We start from the raw sequence: 23,257 nt of genomic DNA, 5'->3' as shown, positions 1-23,257 counted from the left end.
TTGGAAACCGACGTGATTTTCGCGACCTTTGATTTCTGACAGTTACGTCAATTCAAGCGTCGTGTCCGTTGAGGGATCATTTAGGGATTGAGGGTTTTGGTAACGGTGCAGTCTCATTAATGACTGCCTCGCTTTTTACCATTATGCCCCTTATCCTTTTTTATAAATTCTTTCCCTCTCTTTCCATTTTCCGTTTCTGCAATCTTTCAAACTTTTTCCTTATCTTGTTCGTACTGCATCCTTGCATTCGAAGACTTCTGTTCTTCTCCAACCTCCATTTTCGGATAAAGGTTAGTTTTGTTTTATTCATGCCATGCTTTATGTTTGCATGTTTTGCGAGTAGGTAGGTTGACCCGTAGATTCTGGTTTCGAATCTCTCTTCTTTAGTGGCCGTATTTTTTGATTTTCTTTTTCTTTTTCCTTTTTGTAGGTTTTCTGCCACTTTTTTCTTTATAAAAAATGGCCTCTGTAGACATTCTTTCTCAGTGGGTTGACGATACGGTCCTTGGGGAGGAACCGTTGGTTGACGCTGAGTTCATCACCCACCTTCGTACTCATCATAGGCTCTGTACTTCGGACGAGGACGAGCCCAAATATGAGCTGATAATCCCGGGTCTTGAAGACCGGGTCTGTTTTGGGAGAGCTAATGAGGCGGCCCCTCATTTTTTCTTCATGTATGAATGTATGATCACCCGTTTGGGTGTTTTTCTTCCTTTCTCTGATTTCGAGGTATCTGTTTTGCACCACTGTAAGGTTGCCCCTACTCAACTCCACCCCAATTCATGGGGTTTTTTGAAGATTTACCAGTTTATAAGCCACGCTCTGGACTTTCCGACTTCCTTGAGAATCTTCTTCTATCTTTTCCATATGACTAAGCCTTTTAGTGGGCTAAACAACAAACAACAATGGGTATCCTTCCGAGCCATTCAAGGTCGGAGGATTTTCACCCTTTTCGACGAGTCTTTCCACGACTTCAAAAATTTCTTCTTCAAGGTCCAAGCCGTAGAGGGTCACCACCCTTTTTTTCTGGACGAGCATTCCTCCCCTCGCTTTCCCCTTTATTGGCTGCCGGCCACCCCTTGTGAAAAGATCGGTCTAGATGACCTAGACGAGGTGGAGGCGGCCATTGTGGGGTTTTTCCGAGAAGCATGGGGGAGGGCCCCATACTTGGATACGAGGAAAATCCTCCAGGGGACGTCGGTATTTGTTCAATCTTGCATAGGTAGTGCATGCATTTCTTGTTTCCGAGTTGCATTTTACCGACTTGTATTTTACCGACTTGTGTTTTACCGACTTGTGTTTTACCGGCTTGTAACTTGGTTGTTCCTTTTGTAGATATGGCAAAGAAAAATGCTCAAGAGTCCTACCAGCGGGTGCAGGAAGCCAAGGCAAAGTCCCGGGCCAGGTCCGGGGGTTCCAAGGCGGTCGTCTCTCCTCCTCCTCCTCCTCCTAGAAATGTGGGTACTCCCCCTCAACCTCTTATCATCTCTTCCTCCTCAAGTTTGACTCGACCACTCCCTTCTGTCCCACTACTTTTCGAGCCAGAGAAGAAGAAGCGCAAGACTTCAGAGTCTGGCCCTTCTTGGGAAGGTGGGGTTAAGGCGGATGCTTTTGCATTCGTCCGAAAGAACATCTATCCTCTCATAAACATGGATGATGTTTCTGTTCGGAAACACCTTGCCACTCTGGCCGAAGAAAGTTTTAGGACGGCGGGAGTTTGTGGCAAACTTTTGGACATGTTTGAGAAGACTCCTCTCAGCTCCTTGGGGACTTCTTCAAAGGTTGAGGAGCTAGAGGAGAGGCTTCTTTTATTTGAAAAACATCAAAAGGAGTTGAAGGAGGAGATGGATAAGCTGAGGAAGGAGAGAGATGACCTCCGGGGGAAGGAGAGTCAGCTGCGAGCCCAATGCACTATGGAGGTAAACCTAAGGAAGGCAGCCCAGGAGAGTTACCAAAGCCTATTTAAAGATATGGTGGAGGTGAAGAAGGATTTGTTGAACTCTCGGAATGCCTATGCTGACTTGGAGGACTCCATCGCCGATGCCGCCGAGGAGTCTTGGAGAATTTTCCTGGAGCAGGTCAGGGTTATAGCCCCCGACTTGGATCTTTCTCCATTACATCCTGACAAAGTGGTGATTGATGGCGCCATCGTTGATCCTCCTGCTCCCGAGGTCCTTTCCGAGTCAGACCTAAAGACTCGGGGGCAGAGGATTATAGAGTCTCCTCCTCATTCCGCAGATCCACCGAGTTCTTCAACCCTTGCTCCGACTTCCTCTTTGGCTCCTCCTCCCGGTCCTGGTGATGTTCCTCCTGGTGGTGGTGATTCCTCTACTCCGTCCAAGAAGTGACTTTTTTATTTTTGTGGCTATATGGGGGCCCGGCCTGTGGGTCCCCCTTTTTTTAAACTTCTATTTATTTGCTGGTGGTTGTGAACAATTTGCTTCTGGCCTTTCAAGGCCGTAAACAAAATATTCTGTTTGTTGCCCTTTTTTGGATAAGGGTTTTAAACAAAATAAATGCCCTTTTTGGATAAGGGTTTTCTAATCGAAGTAGGTGCCCTTTTTTGGATAAGGGTTTAAGTTACTTTGCGCGTGCACATGCTTTTCTATTTTGAAATATGTTTGATCTTTTCGAAAAACCTTCTGCTAGCTTGCATTATTTTTTCGAGCCTTTTTCGTGGAAAGGCTTGTATGCAAGCTTTAAACTCTTCAGGTTGTCATATCTCTTTTGTTATCCTTTATACTCGACTTTGCTTTAGTGAGTTTTTATGACTTAGGTTATTTTTGCGATGCGTTTTTCTTCTACTCGGTGTTATACTCCGATCTGTGGATCAAAGTTTTCCAAGTTTCCCTACTCGGGATCTCTTTCCGACTTATGAGTCGGGTTGGTTCCCGAGCTTTTACGACCGACTTGTATAACCTCTTTACACCGACTTGTACCTCGTCGTTTTATCCTGACGACCATCTAGGTCGGTTCATGGGATTTTCACGCTTTGTCGAGCTTAAGTCGGCGCGTTTCGTAGAAAGACTTAGAAAACTAAAGGAGGATATTATAAGAGATATTATGAATGAAAAAAGATCTTTATTAATCGGGAAGGTACCTTTTTGCTACTAAGGGTCTTGACAGTATATTTTCCCTTAGCCTCTACTATGATGCCTCGTTAAAAACCCCTCTCCAGAAAAAACCCTTTTTGGGAAAAAATCATGAAGCTGGGAAAAGAGTACATCAGGGAGTAGGGTTCGCTTCTAACTGTAGTACTTTTTCATATTACAAGCATGCCACGACCTTGGTAACTCAGTGCCATCCAGGTCGGTTACTTTATAATAACCTTTCCCTAATACTTCCTTGATTTTGTATGGCCCTTTCCAATTTGCGGCGAGCTTTCCATCTCCTGATTTGTTGACCCCAATGTCGTTTCTAATTAGGACCAGGTCATCTACGGCGAATGTTCTTCGAATGACTTTCTTGTTGTATCTGGTAGTCATCCTTTGCTTTAATGCCGCTTCTCTTATCTGGGCGTTCTCTCGGACTTCGGGGAGCAAGTCGAGCTCCTCTTTGTGCCCCTGTACATTTCCGACCTCATCATGGAGAATTACCCTTGGGCTTTGCTCACTGATTTCTATAGGAATCATGGCTTCTACGCCGTAGACTAGCCGGAAGGGTGTTTCTCCTGTGGCGGATTGGGGGGTCGTCCTATAAGCCCATAGCACTTGGGGGAGCTCGTCAGCCCAAGCTCCCTTTGCTTCCTGTAATCTCTTCTTTAGTCCTGCCAGTATGACTTTGTTGGCTGCCTCGGCTTGCCCGTTGGCTTGTGGGTGTTCTACCGAGGTGAATTGATGTTTGATTTTCATACTGGCTACAAAACTTCTGAAGGAGGCGTCGGTGAACTGGGTCCCATTATCTGTGGTGATGGAATAAGGTATTCCATACCTTGTGATAATGTTTTTGTAGAGGAACCTGCGACTTCTTTGAGCGGTGATAGTAGCTAGTGGTTCTGCTTCTATCCACTTTGTGAAGTAATCTATTCCCACGATCAAGTATTTGACTTGCCCTGGTGCTTGGGGAAAAGGACCTAACAAATCCATTCCCCATTTTGCGAAAGGCCAAGGGGAAGTTATACTGATAAGCTCTTCTGGGGGAGCCACGTGGAAATTTGCATGCATCTGACATGGTTGGCATTTTTTCACAAAGTCGGTTGCATCTTTCTGCAAGGTCGGCCAATAGAATCCTGCTCGGATCACTTTTCTGGCCAGTGACCTTGCTCCGAGGTGATTTCCGCAGATTCCACTATGTACTTCCTCCAACACCTCGGTGGTTCTTGAGGTCGGTACACACTTCAGCAATGGTGTTGATATCCCTCTTCTGTAAAGGACATTTCTCACCAATGTATAATGTTGTGCTTCCCTTCGGATCTTTTTAGCCTCTTTCTCCTCTTTGGGGAGGATGTCGAATTTTAGGTATTCGACTAGGGGATTCATCCATCCGAGATTTAGGCCGACTACCTCAAGTACCTTTTGTTGATCCTCTGTTTTTGATACCGAGGGCTCTTGGAGGGTTTCCTGGATCAGGCTTCTATTGTTCCCTCCGGGTTTGGTACTTGCTAACTTGGATAGGGCGTCAGCTCTGCTATTTAGATCCCGAGTTATGTGCTTGACCTCGGTTTCCGCAAAGCGCCCGAGGTGTTCCAAGGTTTTTTCCAAGTATTTCTTCATATTGGGGTCTTTTGCCTGATACTCTCCACTTATTTGGGAAGTCACCACTTGTGAGTCGCTGTAGATCATCACCTTTGTAGCGCCAACTTCTTCTGCTAACTTTAATCCGGCAATCAAGGCTTCATATTCCGCCTGATTGTTTGAAGCCGGAAATTCAAATTTTAAGGAGACCTCTATCTGGGTCCCTTTTTCATCTACCAATATTATGCCTGCGCCGCTCCCTGTCTTGTTGGAGGATCCGTCTACATAGAGTTCCCATGTGGTCGGTTTTTCCTCTTGTTCACCTGCGTATTCCGCGATGAAGTCGGCGAGGCATTGGGCTTTAATTGCAGTCCGAGTTTCGTATCTCAAATCGAACTCGGAGAGTTCTATCGCCCATTGAACCATTCTCCCTGCAACATCCGTCTTTTGGAGGATTTGCTTCATGGGTTGGTTTGTACGGACTCTTATTGTATGAGCTTGAAAGTAAGGTCGTAGCCTTCGTGAGGCTATCACTAAGGAATAAGCAAACTTCTCTAGTTTGTGGTACCTTAACTCAGGGCCTTGTAGAACCTTACTGGTAAAGTAGACCGGGTGTTGACTGACCTCGTCTTCTGTGATCAGGGCTGATGAGACAGCCCTGTTTGCGACGGATAGGTATAGGACGAGGTCTTTTCCCGGTATTGGTCGGGTCAAGATAGGAGGTTGGCTTAAGAAATTTTTGAACTCTTGGAACGCCTCCTCACATTCTGGAGTCCATTCAAACTGGCATCCCTTCCTTAACAGGGAGAATAATGGAAGGGATTTTAGTGCCGATCCTGCCATAAATCTGGAGAGGGCTGCAAGTCGGCCATTGAGCTGTTGAACCTCTCTTAAACAAGTCGGGCTCTTCATTTCTAGGATGGCTCTGCACTTGTCGGGATTGGCCTCAATCCCTCTTTGTGTTAGCATGAAGCCTAGAAATTTCCCTGCTTCTACTGCAAAGGCGCATTTTGCGGGATTTAATCTCATCCCATGCAACCTTATAGTGTCGAAAACTTGTGAGAGGTCGGTTAAGAGGTCGACTTCTTGCTTGGTTTTTACTAACATGTCGTCGACGTATACCTCCATTAGGCTCCCTAGGTGGGGGGAAAACACTTTGTTCATCAGCCTTTGGTACGTAGCTCCTGCATTCTTCAATCCGAATGGCATGACCACGTAGCAGTAGTTGGCTTTTGGTGTGATGAACGATGTTTTCTCTTGGTCGGGTTCATGCATCGGGATTTGGTTATATCCCGAGTAGGCGTCCATGAATGATAGGTATTGGTACCCTGAGCTGGAGTCTACCAGGGTATCAATACTTGGTAAGGGATAAGGGTCCTTAGGACAGGCCTTATTCAGGTCGGTATAGTCGACGCACATCCTCCATTTACCGTTTTGTTTTTTGACTAGCACTACATTGGCTAGCCATGTTGGGTATTTGACCTCTCTGATAAAGCCGGCTTCCAGGAGCGTCTGTACTTGCTCTTCTACTATGGAGGCCCTCTCTGGGCCGAGCTTGCGTCTTCTTTGCTGTACAGGTCGGGACCCTGGGTAAACCGAGAGCCTGTGAGACATGAGCTCGGGATCAATCCCGGGCATGTCGGAAGCCTTCCAGGCGAAGAGGTCGGAATTAGCTTTTAGGAGTTCACCCAACCTTTGTTTCAGGGTTTCCCCTAGGTTGGCTCCTATGTAAGTCGTTTTTCCTTCCTCTTTACCGACTTGTATCTCCTCGGTTTTTCCACCCGGCTGGGGTCGTAGCTCTTCTCTTGTCCTTGTGCCGCCCAGCTCTATGGTGTGGACTTCTTTGCCCTTTCCTCTCAGATTTAGGCTTTCGTTATAGCACTTCCTTGCCAATTTTTGATCTCCTCTCACCGTTGCTATTCCTCCTGGAGTCGGGAATTTCATGCAGAGGTGAGGAGTTGATACCACTGCTCCGAGTCGATTAAGGGTAGTCCTGCCAATTAAGGCATTGTAGGCTGACCCTTCATCGATGACTATGAAATCTATGTTCAAAGTCCTCGATTTTTCCTCTTTTCCGAAAGTTGTGTGAAGGGGCAAAAATCCCAGTGGTTTTATTGGCGTATCCCCCAACCCGTATAGGGTGTCGGGGTAAGCTCTCAACTCTTTTTCATCTAACCCTAGTTTGTCGAAGGCAGGCTTGAAAAGGATGTCCGCCGAGCTTCTTTGGTCTACTAGGGTTCTGTGGAGATGGGCGTTGGCTAGGATCATAGTTATCACCACGGGGTCATCATGCCCGGGGATTATCCCTTGCCCATCTTCTTTCGTGAATGAGATAGTGGGGAGGTCGGGTGTCTCATCCCCGACCTGATAGACTCTTTTGAGATGTCTTTTGCGAGAAGATTTGGTGATCCCACCTCCTGCAAATCCTCCTGAGATCATGTGGATATGTCTCTCTGGGGTTTGTGGTGGCGGATCTCTCCTGTCCATGTCATCCCGCTTTCTCTTTCCGTGGATGTCCGACCTCTCCATGAGATATCTGTCAAGCCGGCCTTCTCTAGCCAGCTTTTCTATCACATTTTTGAGGTCGTAACAGTCGTTGGTGGAGTGACCATATATTTATGGTACTCACAATACTCGCTGCGACTTCCCCCTTTTTTGTTTTTAATAGGTCTTGGGGTGGCAGCCTTTCAGTGTTGCAGATCTCTCTGTATACATCCACTATAGAAGTCTTTAGAGGAGTATAAGAGTGATACTTTCTGGGCCTTTCGAGACCGGGTTCTTCCTTCTTCCTGACTTCCCTTTCCCTCTCCCTAGAGGAGGAAGTAGGTCCAGGTCGTGAACTTAGGTCTCTTAATTTGGCATTCTCTTCCATGTTGATGTACTTCTCGGCCCTTTCTTGTACATCACTTAGAGAAACGGGGTGTCTTTTAGATATGGACTGTGAGAAGGGACCTTCTCTAAGTCCATTGACTAACCCCATTATTACTGCCTCCGTGGGCAGGTCTTGGATTTCTAAACATGCTTTATTGAACCTTTCCATATAGGCTCGTAGAGATTCTCCGACCTCCTGTTTTATCCCAAGAGGCTCGGTGCATGTTTTACCTTATCTTTTTGGATTGAGAACCTCATCAAGAATTTTCTTGAGAGGTCTTCAAAACTGGTGATGGATCTTGGGGGAAGGCTATCGAACCACTTCATCGCTGCTTTCGACAAAGTGGTCGGGAAAGCCTTGCATCTCGTAGCGTCGGAGGCGTCAGCTAGATACATCCGACTTTTGAAGTTGCTAAGATGATGCTTTGGATCCGTAGTTCCATCATAGAGGTCCATATCAGGGCTTTTGAAGTTCGTTGGAACTTTTGCCCTCATTATGTCCTCGCTGAAAGGATCTTCTCCGCCTGGGAGTTGATCTTCTCCTTCGTCGCGGGAGTTCTTGAGAGAGGATTCTAGCTGCAAGAGTTTTCTTTCTAACTCTTTTCGCCGTTCCATCTCTTCCTTAAGGTACCTTTCGGTTTCCTTTTGCCTCTCCCGCTCTTGTTCCAATTGCTCCAGGCGGCTATGGACTAGTCCCATCAATTCAGTTACGTGGGATGGTCCACCCTTTTCTGATTCACGACCATCTGAGGAGTTTACCTTTGGATTCTTCATTCCAGATGTACCCTCTCTGTGTTGGTCGTTATTTTGATGTTGGGCTGTGTCTTCATTGTCATTGCCCATGCCTAGATTCTCTTGCTCAGAATCTGTTTCGACATGGCCTTCTTCATGGGATCTTTCTGCCATCGAGGGATGATCTCTCGGGTCCCCGGCAACGGCGCCAATGTTACGGTAGGTAACCGGAGATTAGTCCAATGGATGGCGTTTGGCGGCCCAAGTGAGTGATGGAGGAGGACTCCAGGTAGGTCCGCAACTTCGGGAGGCTCCGCCCGACTTGTGCTCGCGTGTGAATGGGGGGTGGTACCTGCAAAGACACTCCGATGCCTAAGTTAGCAAGGGTGTAAGCAGGTCTTAGAGGGTATTGGACTTAGGGATACCTGAGGGGATGTCAGCGTATTTATAGAGGTGAGCCAATAACCACCGTTGGTGTAGTGCCATATCTTTAGGGTGGTAACCGTCCCCATTATCTTGGGGAGGTTAAGATATGGCTTCATGAGGCGGTTAGAGAGATTTTAGGGGCGGTTACTCATTTTGAATGAGTATTTATCTGCCAGCGGATCTCACATCCGGCCTCTTCATACCAAGTCGTGGTTGACACCGACTTCTTATGTGAAAGTCGGTATTTTGTAAGGCTTATCCTGTTGGATTAGGCCTTTCGGTTGGACCTGGGCCCTTATCATTGGGCCAGGGTATGAACAGCAGGTAAAGAAAACAAAAAGGGAATAGAAAAATGATGATTTACACTTAAGATTTAGTTATTTTGTAATGCTAAAAGTATATTTTAAGAAAATAATAATAGAATTTTTTAAGTTTTGAATACATTTAATACATTAAAAATATAAAAATATTTATTATTTCAATAATTTTTAATAAAACATTTTTCTTAGCAAATTCCTAACTTAATTAAGACAAAAAAAAATTAATTTTGATGCCTTCGGTATATAATAATTTTATATTTTATATTTTATTTGGATTCAGAACAATTATGTAAGTTTGTGACATTTCATGCGAAAAAAAGGTTTGTGCAATTGATGTCAAGTCTAAGATTGATTTAGTTTTGAATAAAACTCTACAACTAATCAAAATATTTAATTAAGTCTAACTAACTTGTTATAACTATATTGCGCTTCTTTTTCTCCTCTTTTTCCTACTTCTTCTTCTTCTCCTTCACGTTTTTCCTCCCTAATGTTGCTACTTCTTTTTTTTTTTTTTTTTTTTCTCATCTTTTTCTATTTTTATCGTTAGGCCATTACTTCCATCTCCTCCTCTTTCCTTTTTCATTTAAATTTCTTCGATCTCCTCCTTTCTTTTCCTCCTCTTCTTCCATTTCCTCTTCCATTGTTTAAATTCAGAATGTATCAAAATTTCTTAACAATGACAATACACAAACAAACTCAATTTAAAACAAATTCTCCTTATTCGTTGTCATCATCTTTTTCTTCTCCTTTTCTTCCCCTATTTTTTTCTCACTTTTCTTTTTCGTCATCTCATCCTCACTACAACCACACCACCACTTCTATCTCCTCCTCTTTCTTTTTTTTATTTGAATTTCTTTCATCCCCTCCTTCCTTTTCCTCCTCCTCCTCTATCATCATTATTATCATCATCGTTAAGTTCAAATTTATAATGCAGCGAAATTCTTTAATGATGACGGCACACAAATATCCTCAGTTTAAAACAATTTTAAACAAAAGTGCACCTTATTTAAATCCAAAATATACCGAAATTAAATCCAGAATGTACCAAACTCAAAATTTCTCCTCCTTCTTTTTTTCATCATTATCATCATCTTCTTTTCTTCATCTTTTTCTTGTTGTTTTATCTTCTTATTATTCTTCTGGTTTACTCTTTTATCAAGAATAAAAAAAATCAAGTAAAGAAAAAGAAAAAATGTATAATGCTACAAAATCACTAGAAAGAGGAGGAGGAAAAGAAAAGTAGCAACAAAAACAAAAATAAAAGAACAACGATGAGAAAGAAACATGCGAAGAAGAAGGAATGCGAAAAAAAGGAAGAAAAACGCAAAGAAAAATAAGAAAAAGAAGGAATTCATACTCTCACTAATGAGACTGATTTTTGTTAGATTTTGACCAATTTGATTGAACTTAATTGTTAAAATAAAACTGATTTTTGTTAGATTTTGACTAATTTGATTGTCAAAAAGATTTGGAGGTATAGTATGACTTTTTAGTTTTAGTTTATTCTAATGAATATTTTTATTTAAGCTAATAAACCCAGACAATAAGCCAAGGCGTACAAACGAGATTCTTACAATTCGATAAACAATTTGTGCAAACTTGAATTATTTTTTGCATATTGGGTGACAAACATGAGAGTGGTTTTCTTGTTTCTGTAATTTGTTAAACATGCAACCTTAGCCTTCTTAAGATAATATTACAGGGCATTGTTCCAACTTCCAACCCATCATTCTCCACATATTGCTATTTATTTTTACTGATGGGGGTAAAGCAAAATACATTGTGGTCTATAAATCTATATCTCATGCAGCTGTGGAGCACCCCCACCCCCTTCATCTTTGAAATCAAGACTTCAATTACAAGAAAATTTTCTGACTATGTTGAAAGTGAATTTCAATACTAGAACATCACATGTACACCAGGACCCTAAACTCTTCACTCAGGATCCATTAACCTTTACTCATCTGCAGGAGGGTCTACCCACCTTCCATGCTCTTTTATTAAATCAATCAATGCATCGGTTGCATGCTCCATTTCAATTCCTCGCTTCACCACAGTCTGTAATTATAATATCATTGAACTTAGTTTCAAACTTCACTCACCATAGAAAACTAAAAGTTGGTTTTTTTTTTTTTTTTGTTAGGTGTGATACTAGTAATTTGGGAATGAAGAATATGTTACCTTCCCAACATAAAGGTCAATCTTTCCGGGAGCTCCTCCCACATAACCAAAGTCTGCATCAGCCATCTCTCCGGGTCCATTTACAATGCATCCCATGATTGCAATCTGATGCAGGAGACAACAACACATTACAAAAACAGCAGAGTTTCTTGTTTTATGCAACTTTGCTAACCATAGTGCATGGTTACAAGAGCAAGATGCGTGGTTTACAGATGAAAGGAGTTAGGAGTAGGTGATTACCGAAACACCAGGCAAGTGTGATGTCTTTTCCCGAATTTGTGCACTTATTTCTTGAAGATCAAACAATGTTCTGCCACAGGATGGGCATGACACATACTCCTGCAACACATTAGAGATAGAAGTAAAGATCACAGATGCTATTCCTTCGAATTCAACCTATGTCTTGTTAAAAAGTTGAACAACATACTGTCTTTGTGTTTCTCATTCTGCACCCTTGCAGCAAATTGAAAGATGTATTTCTGAGGAACTCGAAATCCTTGTCTGGGGCTTCTAAGAGGATACCATCTCCAAGCCCATCAACCAGCAGTGCTCCAGCATTAGAACCGGCTCCAATAACTAAGTCATCCCTGTAAGTAGAAGGACTTTGGTTTCACAAGGACTGCATTTCTCGAATCTTGACCAATAAATATCATAACTTTGAATTACCTATGAATCCCATGTGGAAACTGAATGTGGTGGATGACAGGGAAGTCCAGAGAATTTTCAGAGAGGTACTCAAATAGCCTGACATCAACGTTAATAAATCAGGATTACCATAATCATATACACATGCAGGTAGCAGTGTTAAGTGGGTCATTTATTATTTTATTATTTTATTATTTAGAGAGAGGAGCCAAGAAAAGAGGGTCTAGAATTGATACTGATTGCACTGATGCAGCCAGATTGATGCAACAAATAGTTAATCATGAGTAACATTGTCACCTTCTTGCTGCATGAACTCTACTAATTTTCTCTTCTGTATAAGGCAGCTCATGAAGAATCATAGTAGCATCAACACCTTTGAGAATTTCCAGTTCTTCATACGGCTCGTCACCCCGTACAGACACAGCCAGGCGTGTACCTAACAGAACCAAAAATTCACCTAACATCACATATGAACTTTGAAGTGGATGTATAAAGATGTTATTATAGCAAATTGTAAATTTCAGCAAATAAATTTGTTAACAAACTTACATCCTCCTTAGCTCATGTCAAAAATTCAAAGTAACAAGTAATTTTCACAAGGAGTGTACAATGTCATTAAACCTTAAGGATAGTCATTGGGTAGTACCTTGTGGCAAAAGCTTGTACGCTCCAGTAGATAGTTCCTTAAGATTTACTAGAACTATGGCATTGGGTAATGGCTTTGTTAGCTGCTCTGACAAAGGAGTTATAACCCCCATACTTATATCTATCAGTCTCTTGAGAGCTAGCCGCTGATACAGTATCCAAAATGGGAAAGAGGGAACAAACCATGCCATCAGTTGCAATTGATTGAAAAATACAGGAGTAGCATGAGGAATGAGGCAGAACAGGTAATGGTGCCTTGGTAAAGGTTCTTACAGAATCATGGTCATCTACTGGAGGAAGTTCCCGCAACAAGATTGAATCTACTGTTGCCAGATCCTGCATATATATATAACAGTATACTGTCAATAATTTCTTATTTAAATCCAACAGATATTCATTCAACAAAAAGAGCAACAGAAACCCCTTTTTTGACATGTAAAAAAGTAACAGAAACCTTAAATGGCATGCCAACAACGAGTTTGGCCGCAAGTGACTTGTAGAGAAGCTCTGGCATCTGCAAAAAAATATTAGGGGAAATAAATTTTAGAATGATGTAATGCACCCTTGCTAATCGAAAATGTTCCAAAATGTTACCTTCAACTGATCCAAGGTTACTGCCATGAGAACAGAACCGTCCCGGTGGAGGACACCTCGGTAATCCACTTCCTCACCCTGTATTACATTGTAAATGTGTTACAAATGTATGAGGAGTTCCATAAGGAAAACATGGAAAACTTTTCTTAATTGTCTGCATGTGGTATGTATTTTGGTTAAGTTTGTTACAAGTTTATACTTTACCTCTTTTTGCACCGGCAATTGACCAGTTCGGCGCTGGAAGTCAAAATAATGTCTGTGCTTTTCTTCATAAGGTGCCTGTAGAAATAGATCCATGAGAATTCCTTGGTATTTGTCAATGTAAGAAGAGTCTAGTTGACTTAGGATTTCAAACAAAGGCATTCATTTGAATCACATACCACTCCTTTCTGGAGTTCAGCTGCTTTCATTCCAAGGTTTGCTAACCTTCTACAAGGATCTATCTCCTCCTCTGGTGGTTCAGTGAGTGAAACCCTTATTGTATCACCTAACCCATCCTGAATAAAGACATATCAAAATAGTACACCATAATGAAATGGTAAGAAGCTGAATGAACATATCCATTTTTTTTATAATTAGCAATACATTATTATATCTATACCTGAAGAAGAGTACCAATGCCAATTGCAGACTTCATCTTCAAAGGCAGATTCAACCTGTTGCCATCATTGTTTATGAGAAGGAAAATTCTCTGTGGAAAATCACATAAATTACCAGAGACATATAGCAGAATGGGAGGGGGAAGTACTGCTTACCATTCCCCTTGGAGAATCTCCATAATAGCTCATTATACGATCTGAAAGACTGCCATGGTTTGTCCCGATCAAAGGCAGATTCAACCTGTTGCCATCATTGTTTATGAGAAGGAAAATTCTCTGTGGAAAATCACATAAATTACCAGAGACATATAGCAGAATGGGAGGGGGAAGTACTGCTTACCATTCCCCTTGGAGAATCTCCATAATAGCTCATTATACGATCTGAAAGACTGCCATGGTTTGTCCCGATGCGCATTGCTCTCCCATATTTTTTACACTTCTCAACCAATGGTGTGAATACCTGGCAATAAATAAAGCTTAAAGTAAGTCAGTAAAAAGAAGGAAATAAAGTTTTTAAACATCAGTGAACAAAACAATTCTAACAAACAAAAATAAGGCCTTGTTTGGACATGGATTCTGCTTCGGTGAAACCCTGCTCAGATTTTTGTCTGAAAACAAGAAGTGGACAAGGGAAGGGGATGGTCTTTACCTGTTCAATGTGCTCAAGTTCTTTCTGATAGTCATCTTCAGTGTACTCTAACTGTTCAAATTGAGCCCGTCTATCAGCTGCGAAAGGCCACAATCATGGATTCAGAATATAAGCAAACAATTAAAACAAACGAAGGGGGAAAAAAGATTGACAAATAACAATTTGAAGAGGTGCACATACCAAAATTTCCCGGGTTGACACGGATCTTTTCAAAGCATTCAGCCACTCGCAAAGCAACGGATGGAGCAAAATGAATGTCAGCCACCAAAGGAATGTTGTAGCTGGACACACAAATAAAAAATTTGAAAACATAAGATGAACTTACAACTTACAGCATCAACTTTTTTAATAAATCTCAAGAATAACCACATTAATACTTACTTTTTCTGCACAAGGGAGTTCTTAATCTCATAACATGCATCAGCTTCTTTCTTTCCCTGTACTGTTATTCTCACAATATCAGCTCCTTTATCTGCTATTTTCATCACCTGCCAATAAACAACAGATAAATAAACATAATCCACCAATTCCATCAATAGTTATTTTTCTTTTTCAACAGAAAAAAGGAAACACAGATAAATAGCGGAAACGATGTAACTTAAATAGAAGCTTGTAATGTAAATTGAAAGCAGAAGAAAAGATGTAAAACCTGTTCAACTGTCCCAGCAACATCCTTAGTGTCAGTTGTAGTCATCGTCTGAATTCTTATCGGATGCTCACTACCAAGAGCCACGTTACCAACCATCACTGTCCTTGTCTTCCTCCTAACTGTCTTGTGTAATGATTCACAATATTTTTGCCTAGGAACTACATTGAAATTATTAACCATGCATCAGAGAATGCTAAAAAGAATAGATAACCACATAGCAGAAACACTCCAAATACCAATTAGGCTCCATAGATTACATATACATTTGGTTGTGAAATTGATGGACAACAAAGGCAACTGAAGCTATAAATTCAATTCGAAAATAAAGACGAAGATTTGAGGTATGGAACTTATTCTTCACATAGAAGAATTTGCTTTGATTGCATGCATCATATAGAAATCAGTTTTCAAGTGTCTCTCTGCATCAATAATCATACCTAGAAGAGGACTTCCTGGGGATGCAGGTTGAAGTTCAGCAATATCCTGGCCCCCAGAACTTGAGTTCCTGATAATTGAAACCTTTGTTCTTCCAGACTTGAATCTCCTCAAATCCGAAACTCTCACAAAATCCATACTTTTTGCAAACCCCAAGCTGGTATCTCTGGTCTTGAGGGCAGAAAAAGAGGCTGGCACAGCTCCTGCACCCGCAGCCATTTTCAAAGAGTAACAGCACCTTCACCTCACCTTGATCACATTAAACAAAACTCAAATCAACTTTGGGCATATGAGAAACAAGTACAAACATGTCATAATTAACAAAAAAAAAACAAGGAATTCTTGCTGAATGAATTTCAAATTAGGAACAGATAGAAAGCACGAGCTAACATAACAAGTTTATATATTGAATCTGTACCTAAAGAGTGCTGGGAATTGAGAAAGGAGGAGTTTTGCAAAGTGGGTTGTGAAGAAATGAGAGAGTTGAATTTAGAGTTCTTTCAAGTATGGGATTACCTGGTTAAAATGAAGGTGATTGATGGAGAGAGTGAAGGGTCTGGAGAGTGTGAAATTGGTGGTGGAAACTGGAAAGTGTAAAACAATATTCAATGGTCTATTTTTTTTGCCCTTTTGATCTTTTATTTTTTTCTGATTTCTATGTGCCTCTTTTCTCAGATTCAAAGGCACCGAGATTTGAATGTGTATTTATTAGAGCATGAAGAAATGAATTAGATTTACAAGGTCAAGAAAAAAAAGGGGGTACTACGTTTTCATAGTACTCAGAACAAGACAACAAAATTGTCTGCTTAGCTTTACACACCAAATCAGCATCTAAACAAACATTATCCTCAGCCAGAAATTCAACGTTGCACATTTACCCTTTATTTTTTAATTAATTTTTTCAGTTTTAGTGAAGCACGCATTAAACATTTTTTATGAACAACAAATGATAAATAATACAAATACATAATAAATTTCCCTTAAAAGTAAACATATATTGGCCAAATAGCTATATCTCAAATCGCATAATTTCGTAGAAGTTGCGGATTCAAATTTTTTTATTTCTGAAAAAAAAAATATATATTGATTTAAATATTTCATAATTAATGAATTGCAAGGGGCCAAGTAGCAAATTATGTTTGACTGAATGACCCCTGGTTTTGCAGCGGAAATTAATTGGAGGGAAGGGCGGTTAGGTGTAACGTGGTGGTTAGGTGAGTTGGTGGTCAAGGAAGAAGGACAGTGAAGTCATTTCAACATAATTAAGAAATTCAAGAGTCAAATTAAAAAAAAAACAATTCTTAAAATAATAAAATGTAGACCACCTTCTCATGATTTGTCCTACTATCTTTTTTTCACAATCATGTTATATATTCACAACAAAAATTATCTCGCATAAAACAATATATATTAATTAATTTTAAGTGTACACATTTCTTTTTCTTTGTTCTCTTTTTTAGTTTTATCCGTCTATTTAGACTTAGAATGTCTTGGTGGAATATTCCAATGTTATACGATTTATTTATCCTAAATAAATAAAAGGATTATTATTAGTAATAAAATAATAAAGGCAACGTTGAAGATTGAATACTGGGGATGCGTGTTGGAAACACACGCACAATCCAACCAACACAGATAGATTAGGAAATAGGAACCCTAAAAAAAGAAAAGAAAAAAAGAGTGATAAAATTAAAATTTTAAGGGGTTTTTATACCAAGTGTTTAAAGTATTAACTAATACTAAATTTTAGATATTAAATTATAAATTCTAATAATATAAAAATAAAATATTAATTCCTTAACATTTTTTTTGGTAAATAGATTTGAAGTCTTTAACGTAACATGTATTTAATAAATATTGAAATTTAAAAATTGTCAACGTGTGTTTTAAAAATCACTTTAAAAGTACTATCATTGAAAAATTTATATAAAAATACAAGTCAAATATAAATTTTCTAAATCTTATATTCATTAAATACGTTGAAAAAATAACAATTTTTTACTTTTATCCTCTTAACAATGCCACCAGAATACTTTTTATATTTTCAAAACTACTCGTTGTTCTTGAAGGGCAACCCGCACTTATATATTATTAAAAATATGTTAGGGATGAGTATTAAATCAAAAATCTTTAACCACTAAATTAAGATATTTAATTAAAAATATTATATTTTTATTTATATAAAAATTAAATCTACTTAATAATATATAAATATCAAACTATAACACTAAAATCTCATTAGATAATTTATTTTTGGTCATGGGTTATAAGCCCAACAAGATAACTCACCCAAAACCTAAATCTATCTTGACCCTCCCAACCTATCTGAAACTAACTCCCGCTTCTCTCCCTGAATTTTTTGTTGAATCAATTTCCATAGCACATTCAAATTAGTCAACTCCCAATGGGTTCTCCAAGCTCTTAACGCAAGTTCTCTTTCTCCAACCACTCCTCATTAGATTATTGAATATTGCAATTATTTTAGATCTCGGTTTGCACAAGCACAACACTCGAATCACTCTTTTTTTTTTTTGTTAATAAGACTCGAATCACTCTACTCCTCCATTTTATGTTACTTACAAAAAAAAGAAGCCTAATCAAAGGATTATTTGGGCCTATTGGTTTCTTGCGTTTGGGCTTCTTGCTCTTCTCTAAGCAAAAAAAAATATTGGTGCATGATCTCACGGATTATTCACGGATTATTCAATGGCAGCATCATGCCTCGCTGGGAGTTGCACCCGGGTTCGAATCCTCAATCAGGAATATAAAACCCATGTTAGTAGTAGTAGTGTGTGTGAGTGGGTGTATGTAACCTAGAATTAGGAGGTCCAATCCATCGACAAAAAAAAAAAAACCAACAAAAAAAAAAACACTTATCAATGATTGTTACCTAAGAAATTAACAATATACTTAACTTTATATTCTTTATAAATTTGAAATTGTTGAGATGTTTTTTTCTTGTGCACAAGATGATCCACCTATAACTATTAAGTATTTTGATACACCCATACCAAAACTACAAGAAAATGGATGCTGTTTGTTTTGTTCTGCTGTCTGAATACATGATGTGGTTGTCGACTGGAAATGAGAAATTATATTACACAGTCGGTGCATTTTACTTGCCTACATAAACCATGTCCATTGTGGTTATGGGATTCTAATGTGCTATCACAAAAACACACCTGCATTAAATTTTGGTCTAAATATTTTGACCATCATATTTGGTTGCTTGTATTGTTAAAACAGTTTTACTTTTGTGATATTATCGTCATAACTTCTCTAAAAAAAATTACATATGACAACAAAAGTTAAGAACACAATGGGCACATGATGTAACATTGCAAGTTGGCAGAGACAAGAAGCAACAAATACAACTCAACAATTCCATTTTAGGAGTCTCATCATCTTGCTCTTGTTACCGAAGCCCTGTAATTATGATGGGCTTATATTATATATACAACTAATATTCAAGATAATCTATGGTCCAAATTACTATACAGATATTAATATATTACACATTAAGTTGCTGCCATATAATAAGCTGTACAATCAAGACTTGTGTAACAATAAACAATATGAGCTCACCAAAAATAAATATAAAAGAATCAACACTATGAAAGAAGCCACATGGGAGTTTCAGTTTCAGGTGTGATTTGAGTTGTGTTGATTTTGCACTCCTCCACTTTGTTGTTGTTGTTGTTGTTGCTGCTGCCAAGTTCTCCTCCATCTAAGAATCTCACCAATAATTGAACTTCCACTCATCACCACACTAAACCCAGCAAATGTTGCAAGAATTATCGACAGAATTGCTCTCTTGGTAACCTGAAATTGACCATTCTAATCCACTCAAGTCAGTTTTCATCTGATTATTTCTTATTATATGATTCAATTGGTTTAATGTAACAAATATGAGAAATGAATTACCAGGGAGTAAAATATGTGTGCAAAGAGAGCCACCAGAACTAATTGGACAGATGCATAAACCCATGTGAACTTGCTCTTCACTACACACACACACATAAAAACTATGATGAGTTTCTTAGAAAAAAAGTATCTTGACAATATTTATTTATCAAAGCTGTTTTGTAAATCTACCCATGGTGGTTGATGTCATGGCAGACAGTAGGCCTAATACACAAGAAAATGGAAGAGATATGGAAATTGCATTGTGCCCCATTTCACCAACCTGCAGAGAGTTGAATATGTGAGACTATATATAAAACAAAAGTATGTAACTTTGGTAGATCTGAGTTAGAGGAGTGTTGTTCTTAGTTCTTACCAATAACTGTTCAAGGAAACAGAAATAGGCAAGCATGCTCACAATCACAAGCACTGGCAGTTCCTGCCAAAACCTGTTGAATAATTTAGCACACATATTAAAACTGTAACAATCATAGGATCATATCATCAAACAAAAGAAACTAGACATGCCTGTAATCATCATGGTGCTGAGAGCTTGCTCCAGGATTATTCTGAGTTTGAACATTTCGGATGCGTAAGAGAGTGACAGAAAGGTTCCTAACCTCCTCCTTACAAACATCACAGGTCTTGTTGCCCTTGATAGTGAACCATTTAATGGCACAGTCTTTGTGAGCAAGAGCAAGTTCACCTTTGCAGCTGCATTCCATCTTCAGTGTCTCCCCTCCTTCACACAGATCAATCAGACATATTCTGCACACTGCTTCTTCTTCAGCTATATCTTCTCCATCATCATCATCATCATCTCCATTTTCTGAACCAAGACAAACACTAAAATGCCTTAATAACAAGTTCTATCATGTTTCATCAATGCATAGGCAACATAGATAGATAGATACCAGTATCTTTTGTTGTGTACTTGGATAACCAATCATTCCCTTCTTTTAATAGAGGAGTGGAAGGAACAACACGGAAGAATGAATCCATTCTCCTATGGCCTTTTTCTTTGGTATTGATAGGTACTGAACGAGACCGAGCTATCATCCCCTGAGTCTCTACCCTCTGCAAATGTTTCTAAGAGGTTAAAGAGTGTAGATTTTATTGTTCCAAGAACAACAACAGAAATTGAATTGAATGGAATTTCAGCAAGGACTATAGTGGCTGAGAATCTTACACATGGAGAACCACCAAGAATTGCAGCCTGAACAGAATCTGTGTTTGCATGACCCAATTCTTCTACAGGTAATGATGAAGTTCTCTTGATCTTAGTTGTGAACATCTTAGTGAGGGACACCGATCTTGAGATTGAAGAAGACTTGTCTTTCTCTTGATGATGATCTAAAGAGGAACATTCTGGAGCTAAAATATTAGCCTTTTCAATATCCGAATTCGGTGTCCTATGATTCCTTAAGGTGAATTTTGGCAATATGTTTCTTATGGATGATGATGATGATGATGATGATGATGATGATTTAGTTCTAGATGAGGGTCCTGAAGAAGAAGATGATGAAGATGAAGAAGAAGAAGTAGTATTTATTGGGGCATCAACAGAACGAGAAGTCACAAGAAAATTGACTCTCTTATGAGTTGGAGTTGGACTTGGTGTCAATGGCATCTTTATGGCTACATAATCCTGAGATTTTGCCTCTTCTGATGATGAACATGTTCTTGATGATGCTATATCCGCCACAAGATTCTGTTCTTTCCAATCATGAACATCTGTGGTTTCTTCATTCAACCCCATTGAATCATCAAACTATATCACAGGATATAAAAGAATCAATTAATTCAGCATGCCATCAAGATTGCAACACCATTAAAACTTTACTAAACAAGAAACTTGTGAGCTTGAAATAAGCAGAAAAGAAGCAAAATTAAAGGGGAAAGAAAAGAAAAGAAAAGTAATTAGTTAGTTAATTACCCCGTGAAGTGGAAGTGAAAGTGTTCGTTTGCATGAAAGAGTTTCTGCAGCAGCATCATGTTTCTTCTGAATAGTCATTTGGTGGTGACAAAACAAAGTTTGAAGAGAAAGAAAGAGCAAATAAAGGAAATTAAATTTCAGTGGTTGAAGGCAACAAACACAAGAATCATAATCATGTGAATATCTGATGGTGCCTCTGTGTATATGTATATATATAACACTTTTTTGTGACTAGTGTGTGTGTTTTCTTAGTGCATAAATTTTAGTGACATGTGAGAGAGGCAAATAAAGAGAAGGCTTTAAATTGGGCAAGTTAGATAAGCAGGGAAGTGAAAGTTTATCATTAAAGTTTTTATGAGCATTTTTTGAAACACTCTCTTCTGTTCACTCATTCCCACTCTCCACACATATATTCTATGATATAAAAAAGGATTTTCTCTAAATACCAGAAATTTTTTGGGCTAACAACTTTTAGTATTTTTTATTATTATTTAGTTCTTATAAATATTAAATTATTTTTAATAAATAAATTTTATTAATTTATATATACAAATTATAAAAAACGTGGATACCAACTATATTGATTTATGTGTGCAAAACTCTGATAAATATAGATGCAAATTATATGTTTTTTTTTGTGTAAAATATTTGTAAACATGAGTGTAAATTGCCAACAAGCTATAATCTCTCCATACTCATCAAAGATCACGGGTTTGAGTCTTCCTATTTTTGGTAAAAAAAAAATATGGGTGCAAAGTATTTTTTAAAATTGTGAAACATACATAAATCAGAGAATAAATTACCATTTGTACCCATGAAAAATACAAACGCGGACAAATGTAGCCATATAAGAATAAAATGACAATTGTACCCACAGAAGATAGCTTTCGTGTGCCAAGAATACCCTAACGGACCAATTCTGTAACCAATGTTCGGGTACTCTTAACACACGGAAGTCATCTTCCGTAGTTATAATTGTCGTTTTATTCTTATATGAGTACATTTGTCGGCATATGTATCTTTGATGGGTATAAATCGTAATTTATTCTAAATCAGAAGATCCGATTTTTGTACCTCAAATTTTTTTAATCTTTTCAAAACAGAAATTAAACGGTCTAATTTTTGTATCTCTTAAAAATCGAAGGATCTGTTTTTTTATTCCAAATTAAAACGGTGTTACATTTGAGATTAACACCCTAACAATCTATAATCCAAAAAAAACACAATTGTGAATCTAATATCAAAATAAAAAAAATGTCAACTTAACAACTAGAAAAAAATTATAAATAACCAATAAAATTTAATAAAATATGAAAAATAATACTATGGTCAAAATTTATGTCGTTCTCACTTTGAAATTCATTATTTAATTTTAGATCTTATTAGTACTATAAATTGATAAAGACTACGGAAATGTATGAAATTATGTTTTGGAAGGTAAGGTAAGGTCCACTTTTTTGGAGGGAAGAAAGTGTGTTTTATTGAACTTTAGCATGTTGTAGAAGTTAGTTCACAACCACTAATACTTGCCTTTAAAATACATATCAATCACACTCAGTTATTGCATGCATATATGGCAATCACAAAATTAGAAAGGAAGAAGCTTTGGATCACATTTCATACACTAAGAAGCTTGTGCTTCTCCACTACTTCCTCACAATGTGGGATGATGATGATGCATGAATGAATAAAGCACTACTATGCCTTCTTTTTCTGCCTCTTTAATTCATTATTTGGGATCACTCACCAAATCCCTTTTCTTTCACGCAATTATTGTGCCATACAATTCTTCCTGTAATCAGGTAAAAAATGTGGGGAAAGAATAACACAGTGCCATTCATTATTGCTCTTTCCTCATACTTGTATTGGAAACAAAATAAGCCCAAATCAGTTTATTCTCTTCTTAATTAACTTGACATTCAATAATATCATTATCATATAAATCAATAACAAAACTTTCTTCTTTCAATTCAATCACCGCCAATTTATACGTGTCCTA

The 23,257-nt window shown here is 38.7% G+C and overlaps 1 protein-coding gene and 1 pseudogene across 2 annotated transcripts; both read right to left on the bottom strand.

The window, feature by feature from the left end:
• Window positions 1–10,598: 10,598 nt before the first annotated feature.
• Window positions 10,599–16,182, bottom strand: LOC130944502 (4-hydroxy-3-methylbut-2-en-1-yl diphosphate synthase (ferredoxin), chloroplastic-like; annotated as a pseudogene).
• A 2,545-nt stretch (window positions 16,183–18,727) lies between these two features.
• LOC130943417 (uncharacterized) lies at window positions 18,728–21,627 on the bottom strand. Of its 2 annotated transcripts, none has more exons than XM_057871291.1 (8): window positions 21,259–21,627; window positions 20,512–21,093; window positions 20,237–20,399; window positions 19,851–20,151; window positions 19,699–19,771; window positions 19,515–19,605; window positions 19,344–19,423; window positions 18,728–19,241 (listed from the first exon to the last, which is right to left on the bottom strand). In XM_057871291.1, exons 1-8 carry the CDS (start codon window positions 21,334–21,336, stop codon window positions 19,062–19,064), a joined length of 1,548 nt encoding a protein of 515 aa, XP_057727274.1. In that variant the 5' UTR covers window positions 21,337–21,627; the 3' UTR covers window positions 18,728–19,061. The 2 variants fall into 2 exon arrangements, with proteins under 2 accessions (XP_057727274.1, XP_057727273.1); XM_057871290.1 differs by having other exon boundaries at window positions 18,728–19,256; window positions 21,259–21,624.
• Between the last annotated feature and the right edge of the window lie 1,630 nt (window positions 21,628–23,257).

Source organism: Arachis stenosperma, chromosome 8 (assembly GCF_014773155.1).
Source record: "Arachis stenosperma cultivar V10309 chromosome 8, arast.V10309.gnm1.PFL2, whole genome shotgun sequence".
Classification (NCBI taxonomy): domain Eukaryota; kingdom Viridiplantae; phylum Streptophyta; class Magnoliopsida; order Fabales; family Fabaceae; genus Arachis; species Arachis stenosperma.
This window is presented reverse-complemented; position numbering and strand designations above follow the sequence as displayed.